Below are 20,559 nucleotides of genomic sequence, written 5' to 3'. Positions count from 1 at the left end.
TGGCCAAGACCAGAGAGCTGTGTAAGGACATCAGGGATACAATTGTAGACCTGCACAAGGCTGGGATGGGCTACAGGACAATAGGCAAGCAGCTTGGTGAGAAAGCAACAACTGTTGGCGCAATTATTAGAAAATGGAAGAAGTTCAAGATGACGGTCAATCACCCTCGGTCTGTGGCTCCATGCAAGATCTCACCTCGTGGGGCATCAATGATCATGAGGAAGGTGAGGGATCAGCCCAGAACTACACGGCAGGACCTGGTCAATGACCTGAAGAGAGCTGGGACCACAGTCTCAAAGAAAACAATTAGTAACACACTACGCCGTCATGGATTAAAATCCTGCAGCGCACGCAAGGTCCCCCTGCTCAAGCCAACGCATGTCCAGGCCCGTCTGAAGTTTGCCAATGACCATCTGGATGATCCAGAGGAGGAATGGGAGAAGGTCATGTGGTCTGATGAGACAAAAATAGAGCTTTTTGGTCTAAACTCCACTCGCTGTGTTTGGAGGAAGAAGAAGGATGAGTACAACCCCAAGAACACCATCCCAACCGTGAAGCATGGAGGTGGAAACATCATTCTTTGGGGATGCTTTTCTGCAAAGGGGACAGGTTGACTGCACCGTATTGAGGGGAGGATGGATGGGGCCATGTATCGCGAGATCTTGGCCAACCACCTCCTTCCCTCAGTAAGAGCATTGAAGATGGGACGTGGCTGGGTCTTCCCGCATGACAACGACCCGAAACACACAGCCAGGGCAACTAAGGAGTGGCTCCGTAAGAAGCATCTCAAGGTCCTGGAGTGGCCTAGCCAGTCTCCAGACCTGAACCCAATAGAAAATCTCTGGAGGGAGCTGAAAGTCCGTATTGCCCAGCGACAGCCCTGAAACCTGAAGGATCTGGAGAAGGTCTGTATGGAGGAGGAGTGGGCCAAAATCCCTGCTGCAGTGTGTGCAAACCTGGTCAAGAACTACAGGAAACGTATGATTTCTGTAATTGCAAACAAAGGTTTCTTTAGCAAATATTAAGTTGTGATTTTCTAATGTATCAAATACTTATGTCATGAAATAAAATGCAAATTAATTACTTAAAAATATCATACAATGTGATTTTCTGGATTTTTGTTTTAGATTCCATCTCACAGTTGAAGTGTACTTATGGTAAAAAATGACAGACCTCTACATGCTTTGTAAGTAGGAAAACCTGCAGTGTATCTAATATTTGTTCTCCCCACTGTATATTCAGCAGCCTGGTGGTCTGGGGGGGGGGGGGGGGGGGTAGAAGCTATTGACCAGTCTGTTAGTTTTAGCCATGATGTTCCTGTACTGCCAGCGTCAGAGTGATGGAAGCGGGGAGAACTGGCGTTGGCTCAGGTCCTTGATGATCTTCTTTTCCTGCAACACCTGGTGCTGTAGGTGTCCTGGAGGGCAGGCAGTGTGACCCCAATGGTGTCCCGGTGGAGTTGCCGTACCAGGCAGCCAGAGAGTACGGCCTACCACAATCATCTGAGAGACTCTCGGCATGGGGGTTGACTCTGTTGGCTGGCGGAGAGAAGAGGCTAATACACACGGTGTAACCCAAGGGCCGCTGGTTCAAATCCCCGAGCCGACTAGTTGAAAAAAATAAAAAATCCGGTCCATCAGCAAGGCACTGAAGTCAAATGGTACCCTATTCCCTATATTGTACACTACTAGGCCCCATACAACTCTGGTTAAAAAAGTAGTACACTATATAGGAAATAGGGTGCTATTTGGCTCCAGCCCCTAAATCACAAATTACCAGTGCTACTTGATTACTGGCCCTGTCGTACCATCAATTAAAAAAAAATATCCATCCATGAAATGAATTAACAAAGAAAAACGTTGTTTCAGAGAGGTGATGTTTTTTTTATTGACCAATCTGGAATGTGCTCAATTGATCACGTGCTTCCTGTATCGCTGTCCCAAACCATATTCCCTCTATTAAGTAAGGTTCTGGTCAAAAGTAGTGCACTAGCTAGGTAAATGGTGTGCCATTTGGGACTGTTCAATACAATACATATCTACAAAAAAAATGTGTTGAACAAATTCATTGATATCATTCTCAGGTGAATAAAAAGGTGTAGATACCAACAACTGTAATCCAAAGAAAGATTTATGTGGTGCCTGACAATACAATGGGTTGGTATTGTACTGTACTTCGTTTCACAACCTCTGACCGCATCCCAAATACGTCTAAACTAGTGCACTAGATGGTAACATAGGGGGTCATGTGGGACAAACTGTGTTGGTTTGAAATCTACAAATACTGATGAGGCTTGACGATGAGTAGCTTGGGAGAATAATTTACTAAATAAACACCAGTGGAATGAACCGTAGCATGGTCATCCACGTCTCACCCACGTGATTCAGCACTTTACATTTGGTTACGCCGCCATCTTGCCATTTGACAGGAAATGTCACTGTTCAGAAACCGGTATCCATTGTCCCGGTCAAATCACTGTAGTCCTCAGCGTTAAAATATTGTACAAACCATTAGGTGTACGCAGTGTACAAAACATTAGGAACAGCTGCTCTTTCCACGACAAACTAGCCAGGTGAATCCAGGTGAAAGCTATGATGTCACTTGTTAAGTCCACTTCAATCAGTGTAGATGAAGGAGAGGAGACGGGTTAAAGAAGAATTTTTAAGCCTTGAGATTTGAGACATGGATTGTGTATGTGTGCCATTCAGAGGGTAAAGGGGGCAAGAAAACATATTTAAGTGCCTTTGAACAGGTGCAACTCAATATTAGGAAGGTGTTCCTAATGTTTTGTACACTGTAGAGACCCAGGGCTGTATGTGTCGAGCGTCTCAAGAGTGCTGGTCTAGGATCAGTTAAGCGTTTAAGATCATAATTACTAAGTTAACATGGACAGGAGGGACCTGTTCCTAGATCAGCAATCCTACTGAGACGATGATACCTATAGAGTTGTGTTTCAACAAGGCTCATTTGCAGTGAACAGGTTACTACCTTCCCCAGACTGTTAGCCAACAAACCCGTCCCCAGACTGTTAGCCAACAAACCCGTCCCCAGACTGTTAGCCAACAAACCCGTCCCCAGACTGTTAGCCAACAAACCCGTCCCCAGACTGTTAGCCAACAAACCCGTCCCCAGACTGTTAGCCAACAACCCCGTCCCCAGACTGTTAGCCAACAACCCCGTCCCCAGACTGTTAGCCAACAAACCCGTCCCCAGACTGTTAGCCAACAAACCCGTCCCCAGACTGTTAGCCAACAAACCCGTCCCCAGACTGTTAGCCAACAAACCCGTCCCCAGACTGTTAGCCAACAAACCCGTCCCCAGACTGTTAGCCAACAAACCCGTCCCCAGACTGTTAGCCAACAAACCCGTCCCCAGACTGTTAGCCAACAAACCCGTCCCCAGACTGTTAGCCAACAAACCCGTCCCCAGACTGTTAGCCAACAAACCCGTCCCCAGACTGTTAGCTAACGTTAGCTGTGTCCCCAGACTGTTAGCTAACGTTAGCTGTGTCCCCAGGGACATCCACAGGGGTCCCCACAGGCCCTCTTCCGAGCCCAGAGCGAGCGGAGCTCCTCGGGGGAGTGTTGGGGTGACGACAGCATGTCCTGGTAACACTCCTTTTCACACAGCCAGCCTGCATCCTGGGAAGAGGACAACACACAACCGTCAGACAACCGTCACACAACTAGGCGTTATGAAGGTCTATCAATGCTAACTGGGTGTTAACAACCAAGGTGAATGACATGAGCTGGTTGGTGAGGGTGACTGTTTTCAGGTAGGCTACCATACTATGTTCTTTAACTGGTATTTCTACTATACTAGTGTCACCTGGTTCTTTACCTGGTATTTCTACTATAGTGTTCTTTACCTGGTATTTCTACTATACTAGTGTCATCTGGTTCCTTACCTGGTATTTCTACTATAGTGTTCTTTACCTGGTATTTCTACTATACTAGTGTCATCTGGTTCTCTACCTGGTATTTCTACTATACTAGTGTCATCTGGTTCTTTACCTGGTATTTATATACTGTACTAGTGTCACCTGGATCTTTACCTGGTATTTCTACTATACTAGTGTCATCTGGTTCTTTACCTGGTATTTCTACTATAGTGTTCTTTACCTGGTATTTCTACTATACTAGTGTCATCTGGTTCTTTACCTGGTATTTCTACTGTACTAGTGTCATCTGGTTCTTTACCTGGTATTTCTACTATAGTGTTCTTTACCTGGTATTTCTACTATACTAGTGTCATCTGGTTCTCTACCTAGTATTTCTACTATACTAGTGTCATCTGGTTCTTTACCTGGTATTTCTAATGTACTAGTGTCATCTGGTTCTTTACCTGGTATTTCTACTATAGTGTTCTTTACCTGGTATTTCTACTATACTAGTGTCATCTGGTTCTTTACCTGGTATTTCTACTATACTAGTGTCATCTGGTTCTTTACCTGGTATTTCTACTCTACCAGTGTCATCTGGTTCTTTACCTGGTATTTCTACTATAGTGTTCTTTACCTGGTATTTCTACTATACTAGTGTCATCTGGTTCTCTACCTAGTATTTCTACTATACTAGTGTCATCTGGTTCTTTACATGGTATTTCTACTGTACTAGTGTCATCTGGTTCTTTACCTGGTATTTCTACTATACCAGTGTCATCTGGTTCCTTACCTGGTATTTCTACTATACTAGTGTCATCTGGTTCTTTACCTGGTATTTCTACTATACCAGTGTCATCTGGTTCTTTACCTGGTATTTCTCCTCTACCAGTGTCATCTGGTTCCTTACCTGGTATTTCTACTATACTAGTGTCATCTGGTTCTTTACCTGGTATTTCTACTATACTAGTGTCATCTGGTTCTTTACCTGGTATTTCTACTATACCAGTGTCATCTGGTTCTTTACCTGGTATTTCTACTATACTAGTGTCATCTGGTTCTTTACCTGGTATTTCTACTATACTAGTGTCATCTGGTTCTTTACCTGGTATTTCTACTATACTAGTGTCATCTGGTTCTTTACCTGGTATTTCTACTATACCAGTGTCATCTGGTTCTTTACCTGGTATTTCTACTATACTAGTGTCATCTGGTTCTTTACCTGGTATTTCTACTATACTAGTGTCATCTGGTTCTTTACCTGGTATTTCTACTATAGTGTTCTTTACCTGGTATTTCTACTATACTAGTGTCATCTGGTTCTCTACCTGGTATTTCTACTATACTAGTGTCATCTGGTTCTTTACCTGGTATGTCTACTATAGTGTTCTTTACCTGGTATGTCTCCTATAGTGTTCTTTACCTGGTATGTCTACTATAGTGTTCTTTACCTGGTATGTCTACTATAGTGTTCTTTACCTGGTATGTCTACTATAGTGTTCTTTACCTGGTATGTCTACTATACTAGTGTCATCTGGTTCTCTACCTGGTATTTCTACTATAATCATGTCATCTGGTTCTTTACCTGGTATTTCTACTATAGTGTTCTTTACCTGGTATTTCTACTATACCAGTGTCATCTGGTTCTTTACCTGGTATTTCTACTATACTAGTGTCATCTGGTTCCTTACCTGGTATTTCTACTATACTAGTGTCCTCTGGTTCTTTACCTGGTATTTCTACTATACTAGTGTCATCTGGTTCTCTACCTGGTATTTCTACTATAGTGTTCTCTACCTGGTATTTATACTATACTAGTGTCCTCTGGTTCTCTACCTGGTATTTCTACTATACTAGTGTCATCTGGTTCTCTACCTGGTATTTCTACTATAGTGTTCTCTACCTGGTATTTCTACTATACCAGTGTCATCTGGTTCTTTACCTGGTATTTCTACTATACTAGTGTCATCTGGTTCCTTACCTGGTATTTCTACTATACTAGTGTCATCTGGTTCTTTACCTGGTATTTCTACTATACTAGTGTCCTCTGGTTCTTTACTAGGTATTTCTACTATAATCATGTCATCTGGTTCTTTACCTGGTATTTCTACTATACTAGTGTCCTCTGGTTCTTTACCTGGTATTTCTGTGGTCCAACAGCAGCCATCCAGATCCCCATGCTCACATCTTCCCCCTGAAACACGTAACACATTATGAGTCTACAATGGTGCCTGTTGGTTTCATCAGCATTGCTCATCTGGTGTTTGGTGCCGTGTGGTCCGTTACCTGGTAGGCCTTGAGTTGCTCTGCATTGCTGGCCAGCCATTGGACGAGGTCCCTGGAGGCCACGTACCCCGAGCCGCAGGCGAAGGCCGGGTAGGCGGGACTGGCGTATTCTAGCTCCTGCCACTTCCCAATGCGGTCCACCGCCCAACTCTGACGGAAACTGGGAAATGAACAACATCAGGCAGACAGGTAGACAGACACTTCCCAATGAAGTCCAACATCTGCATCAGATCTTACTCAGCAAAACTACCTCCATATGATTAGACTGGAATATGAACGTATCTAACTAGGAGCTGCTCGGAGCAAAATGAGTCTGGAGAACTGTCTAGGCTGTAGGCAGTATTCCCCTGGTTTAAACCTTCATTTAACTAGGCAAGTCAGTTAAGAACACATTCTTATTTACAATGACGGCCTACCGGGGAACAGTGGGTTAACTGCCTTGTTCAGGGGAACAGTGGGTTAACTGCCTTGTTCAGGGGAACAGTGGGTTAACTGCCTTGTTCAGAGGCAGAACGACATATTTTTACCTTGTCAGCTCGGGGATTCATTCCAGCAACCTTTCATTTACAGGCCCAACCCTCTAACCACCAGGCTACCCGGCCGCCCCACCAGGCTACCCTGCCTCCCCACCAGGCTACCCTGCCTCCCCACCAGGCTACCCTGCCTCCCCACCAGGCTACCCTGCCTCCCCACCAGGCTACCCTGCCTCCCCACCAGGCTACCCTGCCTCCCCACCAGGCTACCCTGCCTCCCCACCAGGCTACCCTGCCTCCCCACCAGGCTACCCTGCCTCCCCACCAGGCTACCCTGCCTCCCCACCAGGCTACCCTGCCTCCCCACCAGGCTACCCTGCCTCCCCACCAGGCTACCCTGCCTCCCCACCAGGCTACCCTGCCTCCCCACCAGGCTACCCTGCCTCCCCACCAGGCTACCCTGCCTCCCCACCAGGCTACCCTGCCTCCCCACCAGGCTACCCTGCCTCCCCACCAGGCTACCCTGCCTCCCCACCAGGCTACCCTGCCTCCCCACCAGGCTACCCTGCCTCCCCACCAGGCTACCCTGCCTCCCCACCAGGCTACCCTGCCTCCCCACCAGGCTACCCTGCCTCCCCACCAGGCTACCCTGCCTCCCCACCAGGCTTCCTGCCTCCCCACCAGGCTTCCTGCCTCCCCACCAGGCTTCCTGCCTCCCCACCAGGCTTCCTGCCTCCCCACCAGGCTTCCTGCCTCCCCACCAGGCTTCCTGCCTCCCCACGCTCTAACCACCAGGCTACCTGCCTCCCCAATATATACTCAGCGACTACAGGACGGACCAGGGGAGTGCTGATCTAGGAACAGATTTCCCGTCCAAAGACACTTCAAAGGATCCTAGATCAGTATCCAGACGCTGTCTACTGACACACTGTATCTGTACAGTACTCACTTCCCCCACCAGAAGTTGCGTCGCTTCAAGCCCTTGTGGTCGATCTTCGTTAAAACCTTGTCCACGTCAATATAACAATCATCATCCGTCTTCAGGAGCAGATCAAACGCAGCGTTTCCCACCGACCTATAAAACAGCAGGGAGTTATCAACCCACCTATCAGACACTGAATTAGCCCACCTATCAGACAACAGGTACTGAATTAACCCACCTATCAGACAACAGGTACTGAATTAACCCACCTATCAGACAACAGGTACTGAATTAACCCACCTATCAGACAACAGGTACTGAATTAACCCACCTATCAGACAACAGGTACTGAATTAACCCACCTATCAGACAACAGGTACTGAATTAACCCACCTATCAGACAACAGGTACTGAATTAACCCACCTATCAGAGAACAGGTACTGAATTAACCCACCTATCAGACAACAGGTACTGAATTAACCCACCTATCAGACAGTTATACTACCGTTCAAAAGTTTGGGGTCACTTAGAAATGTCCTTGTTTTCCATGAAAACATACATGAAATGAGTTGCAAAATGAATAGGAGATAGTCAAGAAGTTGACAAGGTTATAAATAATAAATGAAATAATAATTGTGTCCTTCAAAGAATCCTCCATTTGCAGCAATTACAGCCTTGCAGACCTTTGGCGTTCTAGATGTCTATTTGTTGAGGTAATCTGAAGAGATTTCACCCCCATGCTCCCTGAAGCACCTCCCACAAGTTGGATTGGCTTGATGGGCGGTTCTGACGTACCATACGGTCAAACTGCCCCCACAACAGCTGAGATCCGGTGACTGTTCTGGCCACTCCATTATAGACAGAACACCAGCTGACTGCTTCTTCCTTAAATAGTTCTTGCATAGTTTGGAGCTGTGCTTTGGGTCATTGTCCTGATGTAGGAGGAAATTGGCTCCAATTAAGCGGCGTCCACAGGGTATGGCATGGCGTTGCAAAATGGAGTGATGGCCTTCCTTCTTCAAGATCCCTTCTACCCTGTACAAATCTCCCACTTCACCACCAAAGCACCCCCAGACCATCACATTGCCTCCAGCATGCTTGACAGATGGCGTCAACCACCACAGCACCCCCAGACCATCACATTGCCTCCACCATGCTTGACAGATGACGTCAACCACCACAGCACCCCCAGACCATCACATTGCCTCCACCATGCTTGACAGATGACGTCAACCACCACAGCACCCCCAGACCATCACATTGCCTCCACCATGCTTGACAGATGACGTCAACCACCACAGCACCCCCAGACCATCACATTGCCTCCACCATGCTTGACAGATGACGTCAACCACCACAGCACCCCCAGACCATCACATTGCCTCCACCATGCTTGACAGATGACGTCAAGGACTCCTCCAGCATCTTTACATTTTTACTGCGTCTCACGAATGTTCCTCTTTGTGATCCGAACACCTCAAACTTAGATTTATCTGTCCATAACACTTTTTTCCAATCTTCCTCTGTCAAGTGTCTGTGTTCTTTTGCCCGTCTTAATATTTTATTGGCCAGTCTGAGATATGGCTTTTTCTTTGCAACTCTGCCTAGAAGGCCAGCATCCCGGAGTCGCCTCTTCACTGTTGTCGTTGAGACTGGTGTTCTGCGGGTACTATTTGATGAAGCTGCCAGTTGAGGACTTGAGGCGTCTGTTTCTCAAACTAGACACTAATGTACTTGTCCTCTTGCTCAGTTGTGCACTGGGGCCTCCCACTCCTCTTTCTATTCTGGTTAGAGCCAGTTTGCGCTGTTCTGTGAAGGGAGTAGTACACAGCGTTGTACGAGATCTTCAGTTTCTTGCCAATTTCTCGCATGGAATAGCCTTCATTTCTCAGAACAACAATAGACTGACGAGTTTCAGAAGAAAGTTAATTCTATCTGGCCATTTTGAGGCTGTAATCGAACCCACATATGCTGACGCTCCAAATACTCAGCCAGTTTTATTGCTTCTTTAAAATCAGAACAACAGTTTTCAGCTGTAGCATTAGGCTAACCCCAGCCCCGAGAAGCCCCGAGAAGCCCCGAGCAGCAGAGCCAAACTATAAGAGTCCATTTCCATGTTACTGGTGTAGCAGACCAAAAACAACGCTAACAAAAAAAAGAAACCTTGACTCACAGTGTAGTTGTGAGGTTAGACCAGTCATACTGGGTACGTACCACTTATAGAACTGCAGTAGTTTAGAAGGCACGTTCCTGTATGTATCTACTACATCCACAAACACTATGTCTCCATATCGCAGAGCCTCCTGCTCCAGAGACCTGTCCTCCATCTGCAGGCTGGCACCATGGCTCTGGAGCCGCCCCTGGCGGCCATGCAGCACCTCCCACAGGGAGGCCACGTCTAGGGGGAGAACCAATGAGAGGATAGAACACATACTGACAGGCCATGTCTAGGGGGAGAACCAATGAGAGGATAGAACACATACTGACAGACAGGCCATGTCTAGGGGGAGAACCAATGAGAGGATAGAACACATACTGACAGACAGACCATGTCTAGGGGGAGAACCAATGAGAGGATAGAACACATACTGACAGACAGGCCATGTCTAGGAGGAGAACCAATGAGAGGATAGAACACATACTGACAGACAGGCCATGTCTAGGAGGAGAACCAATGAGAGGATAGAACACATACTGACAGACAGGCCATGTCTAGGGGGAGAACCAATGAGAGGATAGAACACATACTGACAGACAGATCATGTCTAGGAGGAGAACCAATGAGAGGATAGAACACATACTGACAGACAGGCCATGTCTAGGGGGAGAACCAATGAGAGGATAGAACACATACTGACAGACAGATCATGTCTAGGAGGAGAACCAATGAGAGGATAGAACACATACTGACAGGCCGATCATGTCTAGGAGGAGAACCAATGAGAGGATAGAACACATACTGACAGGCCATGTCTAGGAGGAGAACCAATGAGAGGATAGAAAACATACTGACAGGCCATGTCTAGGAGGAGAACCAATGAGAGGATAGAACACACTGACAGACAGACCATGTCTAGGGGGAGAACCAATGAGAGGATAGAACACATACTGACAGACAGGCCATGTCTAGGGGGAGAACCAATGAGAGGATAGAACACATACTGACAGAGAAAGAAAATAAATAGATCCAGTATAGAAGAAGCAGATCCTACATTGAGTTCTGATGCAGCCTGGGTGATAGAGAAGGGATGTCCTAAATGGAGCCCTGTGCACTACTTTAGACCAGGACCCTATATAGTGCACTACTTTAGACCAGGACCCTATATAGTGCACTACTTTAGACCAGGACCCTATATAGTGCACTACTTTAGACCAGAGCCCTATTCCCTAGATAGGGCTCTGGTCTAAAGTAGTGCACTATCTAGGGAATAGGGCTCTGGTCTAAAGTAGTGCACTATGACACCCTATATATAGTGCACTACTTTTGACGAAGGCCCATAGCACTCAATGTTTGTTTATTTTCTGCATGAACTTTTCTCCTTCTCACCATGTCTCATATATTGATTGGTCTAAAACACAAGGACCATGAACGGGTATATTGTTTGGTTCTGAAGTCACATGCCATTGGACCGGACTCACTATGGATTTTGAAGGTGAACCCTCCAGCCAATCCTGGGAAGCTCAGAGCACTCCTGTGAGGCAACGTCCCCTCCTCAATCTGTAACATCACACACAGGAGAGACAGAGACAGACGACACACACAAGAGACAGACGGAGAAAGATTGGAGACAATACATCTGTCACATGAACATTTGCAGGAGATTTAACTGTGGAATATTGCTAAGATTTAGTTTGTGTCATATTTTAAGACTATTGAACAAACACAAAGTGTAGCATATCTGTGAAAAAGAAGGGGAAGCTATTAGGTACAGAGGAAAACTTGAGGACTCCTCCGCCGTTGTTCAGCGTCACCCGGGATGTGTTGACCGTAGTCAGACCAGCTACGTCAGGACTCTCCCAGACCAGAGTCCCCTCAAAGCCCTGGACAGGAGAGAGATGGACATGTCCAGTCAGACAATTCACTATTACTCTACCCTTCTCTGTTTAGAGACTTTACCGTGACATAGACCTCACCTTGGGCAGAATGAACCACTCCACTGGTTTGTACCACACGCCGTTCTGACTTGTTCCAGGACTGACCGGGCTGAAGCAGGCTGTCACCACTGCCTCCTGCCACACACACACACAGAGGAGGTGGTTGAGGAATCAAAAAAAATACATTGGAGATCACTTTCTGTATCCAGTACACTCTATTTTCTAGAGCCTTACTGCTGCTGGTCTCCAGTTCTACTACTCAGAACACAAACATATTCCTCTGCTTGATCATTTTTGCTTTCCCTAATCTCTGCAAATTCCTACCACCAGCAGGAATTTGCCGTTCAATAAGTTATCTGGCGGATAGCCTCAACTCAGAGGACAGCTACACTCCCGAGTCGATATTCACGTCGTAAGAAATTATTCTCCACCACGCCCACAAATGGGAAATACAAAACATTCTTTCCAATTGTAAAACAGGGGCCTTCTAGAAGTCCCAAGGACAACGAGGAGGAGGCCGGTTCAACAGGTGCCTTCTAGAAGTCCCAAGGACAACGAGGAGGAGGCCGGTTCAACAGGGGCCTTCTAGAAGTCCCAAGGACAACGAGGAGGAGGCCGGTTCAACAGGGGCCTTCTAGAAGTCCCAAGGACAACGAGGAGGAGGCCGGTTCAACAGGGGCCTTCTAGAAGTCCCAAGGACAACGAGGAGGAGGCCGGTTCAACAGGGGCCTTCTAGAAGTCCCAAGGACAACGAGGAGGAGGCCGGTTCAACAGGGGCCTTCTAGAAGTCCCAAGGACAACGAGGAGGAGGCCGGTTCAACAGGGGCCTTCTAGAAGTCCCAAGGACAACGAGGAGGAGGCCGGTTCAACAGGGGCCTTCTAGAAGTCCCAAGGACAACGAGGAGGAGGCCGGTTCAACAGGGGCCTTCTAGAAGTCCCAAGGACAACGAGGAGGAGGCCGGTTCAACAGGGGCCTTCTAGAAGTCCCAAGGACAACGAGGAGGAGGCCGGTTCAACAGGGGCCTTCTAGAAGTCCCAAGGACAACGAGGAGGAGGCCGGTTCAACAGGGGCCTTCTAGAAGTCCCAAGGACAACGAGGAGGAGGCCGGTTCAACAGGGGCCTTCTAGAAGTCCCAAGGACAACGAGGAGGAGGCCGGTTCAACAGGGGCCTTCTAGAAGTCCCAAGGACAACGAGGAGGAGGCCGGTTCAACAGGGGCCTTCTAGAAGTCCCAAGGACAACGAGGAGGAGGCCGGTTCAACAGGGGCCTTCTAGAAGTCCCAAGGACAACGAGGAGGAGGCCGGTTCAACAGGGGCTTTCTAGAAGTCCCAAGGACAACGAGGAGGAGGCCGGTTCAACAGGGGCCTTCTAGAAGTCCCAAGGACAACGAGGAAGAGGCCGGTTCAACAGGGGCCTTCTAGAAGTCCCAAGGACAACGAGGAGGAGGCCGGTTCAACAGGGGCCTTCTAGAAGTCCCAAGGACAACGAGGAGGAGGCCGGTTCAACAGGGGCCTTCTAGAAGTCCCAAGGACAACGAGGAGGAGGCCGGTTCAACAGGGGCCTTCTAGAAGTCCCAAGGACAACGAGGAGGAGGCCGGTTCAACAGGGGCTTTCTAGAAGTCCCAAGGACAACGAGGAGGAGGCCGGTTCAACAGGGGCTTTCTAGAAGTCCCAAGGACAACGAGGAGGAGGCCGGTTCAACAGGGGCCTTCTAGAAGTCCCAAGGACAACGAGGAGGAGGCCGGTTCAACAGGGGCTTTCTAGAAGTCCCAAGGACAACGAGGAGGAGGCCGGTTCAACAGGGGCCTTCTAGAAGTCCCAAGGACAACGAGGAAGAGGCCGGTTCAACAGGGGCCTTCTAGAAGTCCCAAGGACAACGAGGAGGAGGCCGGTTCAACAGGTGCTAATATTCCACAGCGTTGGTGATAAGTCTATTAACTTCTGACTTTAAAAATGTCAGCAATCAAAAGAAAAGGCCTCTTATTGGTGGAAAACCTGTCCTCGCCATAAAGGTGGGGTCTCTTATTGGTGGAAAACCTGTCCTCGCCATAAAGGTGGGGTCTCTTATTGGTGGAAAACCTTTCCTCGCCATAAAGGTGGGGTCTCTTATTGGTGGAAAACCTGTCCTCGCCATAAAGGTGGGGTCTCTTATTGGTGGAAAACCTGTCCTCGCCATAAAGGTGGGGTCTCTTATTGGTGGAAAACCTGTCCTCGCCATAAAGGTGGGGTCTCTTATTGGTGGAAAACCTGTCCTCGCCATAAAGGTGGGGTCTCTTATTGGTGGAAAACCTGTCCTCGCCATAAAGGTGGGGTCACGTATTGGTGGAAAACCTGTCCTCGCCATAAAGGTGGGGTCACGTATTGGTGGAAAACCTGTCCTCACCATAAAGGTGGGGTCACGTATTGGTGGAAAACCTGTCCTCACCATAAAGGTGGGGTCTCAGGCTCAGACACAGCCTTACCAATGAGTTACCAAACGTGAACTGACCAGAACTTCCCAAAATGTGCACTTAGAAACATTAGGCCACACCTATTCTGGCGTGCAGGCCAGGTACCTCTACACGCCTGCGTTCGGTGACAAGACGGAGAAGTTCTCAGCACACACATAGTCCTAAATAAACATCGTCGTGAGTGTTGCGAACGTTCATGTGCACTATAAACATTTAACCCACTGAAGGTAAGAAAAGGAAAATTAAAACGTAACAATGTGAATCAGAAAAGTATTTTAATGTTGAAATAAAGAGTACGGTGAAATGCTAGCAACTAATATATAATTCATTACAACGACAAAAAGACCCCACCATGTCCAACGAACAAATTGTCTGTCGGCATTTATAGAATTGTACCGAAACTTCGTTTCCATCACAACTGTCGTGATTATGATTTATACAGTATGACTTCACTCACAACCTGATGGTGACATTCTCCATGATCTGGGTTCTACTCTTCTACTGCTGGGTTCTACTCTTCTACTGCTGGGTTCTACTCTTCTACTGCTGGGTTCTACTCTTCTACTGCTGGGTTCTACTCTTCTACTGCTGGGTTCTACTCTTCTACTGCTGGGTTCTACTCTTCTACTGCTGGGTTCTACTCTTCTACTGCTGGGTTCTACTGCTAGGCTCCACATTACCTGTTGTTCCAGCTGCAGCAGCCTGACAGTGACATTCCCCTCTATCTCCATGTGAGGTCCCGTAGGGAACACCCCAAACCTGGTGATGACTAGGGGGTGGAGGACCTTGAAGTCCAAGGCCACAGAGGAGACCTCCCCAGGGACAAGGGCAGACGGATCAGACACCTCCACCAGCGCCATCTCCTTATCCTGCCCTGGAGCTGAGAGAGGGATAGAGACAGAGACAGAGAGAGACTCTTAAAGGCTTAATTCAGCTTCTTGACTTTTCTCTCCTCGCCTTCAGAGGGAAGTGATGTGACGATCCAAGGAGGCAAGGAAAGACGTGAGACAGAGAGAGAGAGCAGAGGGAGAGAAAGAGAGAGCGGAGGGAGAGACACAGAGTGAATCTTAAGTAATTCCTCTACTCCCCCCAGAGAAGATGAGGAACGGCCCATCGCCACCCTACACCCAAAAACACTGAAGGGGAGCAAGGTTATTGTACAGAGCATTCGGAAAGTATTCAGACCCCTTGACTTCGTTACGTTAAAGCCTTATTCTAAAATAGATTAAATCAATAATGTTCATCAATCTACACACAATAGTAAAAACACATTTAGGCAAATGTATTAAAAATATAAAAACAGATACCTTAAGTATTCAGACACTTTGCTATGACACTCAAAACTGACCTCAGGTGCATCCTGTTTCCATTGATCATCCCTGAGATGTTTCTACAACTTGGAGTCCACCTGTGGTAAATTTCAAATTCAAATGATTGGACATGATTTAGAAAGGCACACACCTGTCTATATAAGGTCCCACAGTTGACAGTGCATGTCAGAGCAAAAACCAAGCCATGATGTCGAAGGACTGTCCGTAGAGCTCCGAGACAGGATTGTGTCGAGGCACAGATCTGGAAAAAATGTATGCAGCATCAAATGTCCAAGAACAGTGGCCTCCATCATTCTTAAATGGAAGAAGTTTGGAACCACCAAGACTCTTCCTAGAGCTGGCCGCCCGGCCAAACTGAGCAATCAGGGGGGGACCAAGAACCCGATGGTCACTCTGACAGCTCCAGAGTTCCTCTTTGGAGATGAGAACCTTCCAGAAGAACAACCATCTCTGCAGCACTTCACCAATTAGGTATTTATTGTAGAGTGGCCAGATGGAAGCCACTCCTCAGTAAAAGGAACATGACAGCCCGCTTGGAATTTGCCAAAAGGCACCTAAAGGACTCTCAGACCATGAGAAACAAGATTCTCTGGTCTGATTAATCCAAGATTGAACTCTTTGGCCTGAATGCCAAGTCTGGAGGAAACCTAGCACCATCCCTACAGTGAAACATGGTGGTGGTGGCAGCATCATGCTGTGGGGATGTTTTCCAGCAGCAGGGACTGGGAGACTAGTTAGGATCGAGGGAAAGATGAACGAAGCAAAGTACAGAGAGATCCTTGATGAAAACCTGCTCCAGAGCGCTCAGGAGCTTTGACTGGGACGAGGGTTCACCTTCCAACAGGACAACGACCCCAAGCACACAGCCAAGACAATGCAGGATTGAATGTCCTTGAGTGGCCCAGCCAGAGCCTGGACTTGAACCCGGTCGAACATCTCTGGAGAGACCTGAAAATATCTGCAGCGACGCTCCCCATCCAACCTGACAGAGCTTGAGAGGATCTGCAGAGAAGAAATGGGAGAAACTCCCCAAATACAGGTGCCAAGCTTGTAGCGTCATACCCAAGAAGACTTAAGGTTGTAATCACTGTCAAAGGTGCTTCAACAAAGTACTTAGTAAAGAGTCTGAATATTTATGTAAATGGAATATTTCAGTTTACATTTCTAAAAACCAGTTTTTGCTTTGTCATTATGGGATATTGTTTTATGCAAACACAAGCAACACAATCCTGTCTCTGAGCTCTGCAATCCCTTCGACATCGTGGCTTGGACTTTATATAGACAGGTTTGTGCCTTTCCAAATCATGTCCAATCAATTGAATTTACCACAGGTGGATTCCAATCATGTTGTAGAAACATCTCAAGGATGATCAATCCTCCAGTGCAACAGGTTGCACTGGAGCCCATTTTCAAGTCTCTTAGCAAAGGGTCTGAATACTTGTGCAAAGAAATATCTTATTACATATTATTGGGTGTAGATTGATGAGGAAAACATTAAATTCAATCAATTTTAGAATAAGGCTGCAACGTAACATAATGTGGAAGAGGAAAGGGGTCTGAATACTTTCCGAATGCACTGTAAATGTATATTCCTCATAACAATTCACATTTCCTGTAGCAACCTGGTTTATATTAAGATCCTACATCTATTAGGTTTATATTATAAATCAATGCTACTGTGACTTGGATTGAAAAGGATGAGCACCTAGACTGGTGCAACCATTTCCCACACCAATCCAATGCTTTTTAACTGTAGTAATAGACGATAGAAGAATCAAGACCCTTTATCTGACAGAGATGAATTCCCAAGTTTATCAAGACATTTTGCAGGAGAATTTTAGGCTAACTGTCCGACAATTAAAGCTCAGAGGTTGGGTGATGCAACAGGACAACGACCCAAAACAGAAGTAAATCAACAGAATGGATTCGACAGAAGAAAATACGCCTTCTGGAGCGGTCCAGTCCTGACCTCAACCTTCTGGAGCGGTCCAGTCAGAGTCCTGACCTCAACCTTCTGGAGCGGTCCAGTCAGAGTCCTGACCTCAACCTTCTGGAGCGGTCCAGTCAGAGTCCTGACCTCAACCTTCTGGAGCGGTCCAGTCAGAGTCCTGACCTCAACCTTCTGGAGCGGTCCAGTCAGAGTCCTGACCTCAACCTTCTGGAGCGGTCCAGTCAGAGTCCTGACCTCAACCTTCTGGAGCGGTCCAGTCAGAGTCCTGACCTCAACCCGATTGAGAGGCCCAGTCAGAGTCCTGACCTCAACCCGATTGAGAGGCCCAGTCAGAGTCCTGACCTCAACCCGATTGAGGTCATGCCACAGCATCTCAAGAGAGAAGTTCACACCAGACATCCCAAGAATATTGCTGAACTGAAACAGTTTTGTAAAGAGGAATGGTCCACAATTCCTCCTGACTGATGTGCAGGTCTGATCCGCAACTACAGAAAACAGTTGGTAGAGGTTATTGCTGCTAAATTAGGGTCAACCAGTTATTAAATCCAATGGTTCACATACCTTTTCCACCTTGCACTGAATGTTTACACGGTGTGTTCAATAAAGACATGAAAATGTATAATTGTGTGTGTTAGTGTAAACAGACTGATTGTATATAATGTTGTGACCTAGATGAAGATCAGGTCAAATTTTATTTCCATTTTATGCAGAAATCCAGGTAATTCCAAAGACTTCACACAGTGGCAAGAAAAATGATGTTTCTGTGATATTAAACATGTTATCCCTGTGTAACTCCTTCCAATAAGTTTAATAAAAATAAACTGCAAAAACATAAGCAATACAACAGTTTACAAATCAGCTCACAGACAACTGTCTGTACCAGAAGTCCCAACTAGAACAGCAAACTAAATTCAGAGAAGGGGGGACATTTAGCCAGTCCTCACTTGTAAGAAGGCCATTTTAGGCTTTAAGGTTAGGTTTAGAATTAGGGGTTTGGTTTAGGAGTTAGGGGAGAGGACTGGTCACCCATCGTAGCCTGGTTCCGCTCCAGGTTTCTTCCTAGGTTCTGTCCTTTGTAGGGAGTTTTTCCTAGCCACCGTACTTCTACACCTGCATTGCTTGTCGTTTGGGGTTTGAGGCTGGGTTTCTGTACAGCACTTTGAGATATCAGCTGATGTAAAATGGGCTTTATAAATACATTTGATTGAAATTTGATTGATTGATGAGACAAGCCTCTACTTCTTTTTGGGGCGTCTCTGATCTGGGTTTAAATGCCATTTGAAATCTTTCAAAATATTTTTGCCGTTTGTTCTTGCCTGTCTAAGCCAGCTGGGTGGGGTTAAGTTTTTCCAATATTCTATTAGTCCATTAAGACAGGCAAGCTCAATCAAGCACAGATAAGCAGTTTGCGCTCCCTCCAAGTCTCCCCTCCCTTTCTCTCGCTAGCCTTCTCTTCGTTTCCCCTCTCTCTTTCCTAGCATTCCTCTCTTGCCCTCATCTCAGTGTAAAAGGTGTCACTACAGTCCCTGGTTCGAATCGAGGCTGTATCACATCCGGCCGTGATTGGGAGTCCCATAGGGTGGCGCACAACTGGCCCAGCGCCGTCCGCGTTTGGCCCGGAGTAGGTCCGCGTTTGGCCCGGAGTAGGTCCGCGTTTGGCCCGGAGTAGGTCCGCGTTTGGCCCGGAGTAGGTCCGCGTTTGGCCCGGAGTAGGTCCGCGTTTGGCCCGGAGTAGGTCCGCGTTTGGCCCGGAGTAGGTCCGCGTTTGGCCCGGAGTAGGTCCGCGTTTGTAAATAAGATTTTGTTCTGAACCGACTTGCCTCGTTAAACGGGTGGGAAACTGCTGTCTGGAAATAACTACCTTTTTAACATGAAGACTCAACCCTTATGACACTTTTTAATTCCCATATTTAGTATAAACAAAACAAACCATTTAGTTTGATTCTGTTGCTGGAGAGTAAAGACGGAGGGTGTTTCTCAAAATGGCAGCCTATTCCCTATGTAGTAGTATAGTAGTCAAAAGTAGTGCACTACATAGGAAACAGGTTACCATTTGATGATGATGATGGGTGCTGTGGCCTTGGTTGGTTCCTGAGGTGTGAAAAGCAGAGAGCATCCCAGTGTCCTTGAGCTGTGGCTCAGAGTGAATCACACTGCTTTCCTTCATATCCCAATTCTAGCACAGTTAATGGCATCGGTGTCAGTTTCTAGAACACAAGCTAGGTTTCCATCCAATTGGTGGCAGATTTTTTATGCGAATATATATATATATTTTAAAAAAGCAGGACTAAGACAATATGCACAATTATCTTTTTTCACTTTCGTTTTCATGTACCAAATAAAAATTGTTTTTCCATTGCATTTTCAACCCTTTATTTTTGCCTACTTTGGGCTTGACAGCTCTCGGGTGCAGTGTGGGTAGGCTAGTCTACATTATGACATTATTATAGACGAGAGAGAGAATATTTGTCCAACGGCAGTCGAGCATCATGTCACCAGAATAAGACCCCAGATAATATGATAAAGGAGCATCAAGATCATCACCGTGACCTTTCACCCCCCCTGTGAAGTTCATCAGTAGTTTAATAAACTGCATGGTTTCCTGAGTCCTAGTGGGACGACCACACAACAGATCATCACCGTGACCTTTCACCCCCCTGTGAAGTTCATCACAACTGATTTCATCAGTAGTTTAATAAACTGCATGGTTTCCTGAGTCCTAGTGGGACGACCACACAACAGATCATCACCGTGACCTTTCACCCCCCCTGTGAAGTTCATCAGTAGTTTAATAAACTGAATGGTTTCCTGAGTCCTAGTGGGACGACCACACAACAGATCGTCACATGACTCCAAGTTTACTTCCATACGATGGGTTTTACATCAATGTTTGCGCATAAAATACATTTCCAACGCAATTTCTTGCACAAAAAGATCCCACCATGTCCAACGAACAAGTTATCCGTCAGCATTTACGTAATGGTAACAAAACTCCTTATTTCCATCTCAGCTGTAGTGATTATTTTATACGGTAAGATTCTTTACTAACATACTGTGGATGGAAACCTGGTTAGACAGACTGACATCCTTTGCTCTGTTTCTAGAACACATTACTCCAAGCTGTTTTGTCATCTACTGTACGGGTGTAGCTAAAAGCTGTGCTGTACGG

At 46.7% G+C, this 20,559-nt stretch overlaps 1 protein-coding gene across 1 annotated transcript in view; it reads right to left on the bottom strand.

The window, feature by feature from the left end:
• Positions 1-1,859: 1,859 nt before the first annotated feature.
• Positions 1,860-20,559, bottom strand: part of b3galnt2 (beta-1,3-N-acetylgalactosaminyltransferase 2) — a 55,741-nt gene continuing 37,041 nt past the window's right edge. Inside the window, exons 4-12 of the mRNA XM_055935666.1 lie at positions 14,789-14,988; positions 11,697-11,792; positions 11,493-11,603; positions 11,202-11,280; positions 9,777-9,960; positions 7,589-7,714; positions 6,167-6,326; positions 6,018-6,074; positions 1,860-3,641 (exon numbers count right to left, since the gene is read on the bottom strand). Coding sequence (XP_055791641.1) covers positions 3,501-3,641; positions 6,018-6,074; positions 6,167-6,326; positions 7,589-7,714; positions 9,777-9,960; positions 11,202-11,280; positions 11,493-11,603; positions 11,697-11,792; positions 14,789-14,988 — 1,154 coding nt within the window. The 3' untranslated portion in view covers positions 1,860-3,500. The remainder of the gene's footprint in view (positions 3,642-6,017; positions 6,075-6,166; positions 6,327-7,588; positions 7,715-9,776; positions 9,961-11,201; positions 11,281-11,492; positions 11,604-11,696; positions 11,793-14,788; positions 14,989-20,559) is intronic.

Source organism: Salvelinus fontinalis, chromosome 1 (assembly GCF_029448725.1).
Source record: "Salvelinus fontinalis isolate EN_2023a chromosome 1, ASM2944872v1, whole genome shotgun sequence".
In the NCBI taxonomy this organism is placed as follows: Eukaryota; Metazoa; Chordata; class Actinopteri; order Salmoniformes; family Salmonidae; genus Salvelinus; species Salvelinus fontinalis.
This window is presented reverse-complemented; position numbering and strand designations above follow the sequence as displayed.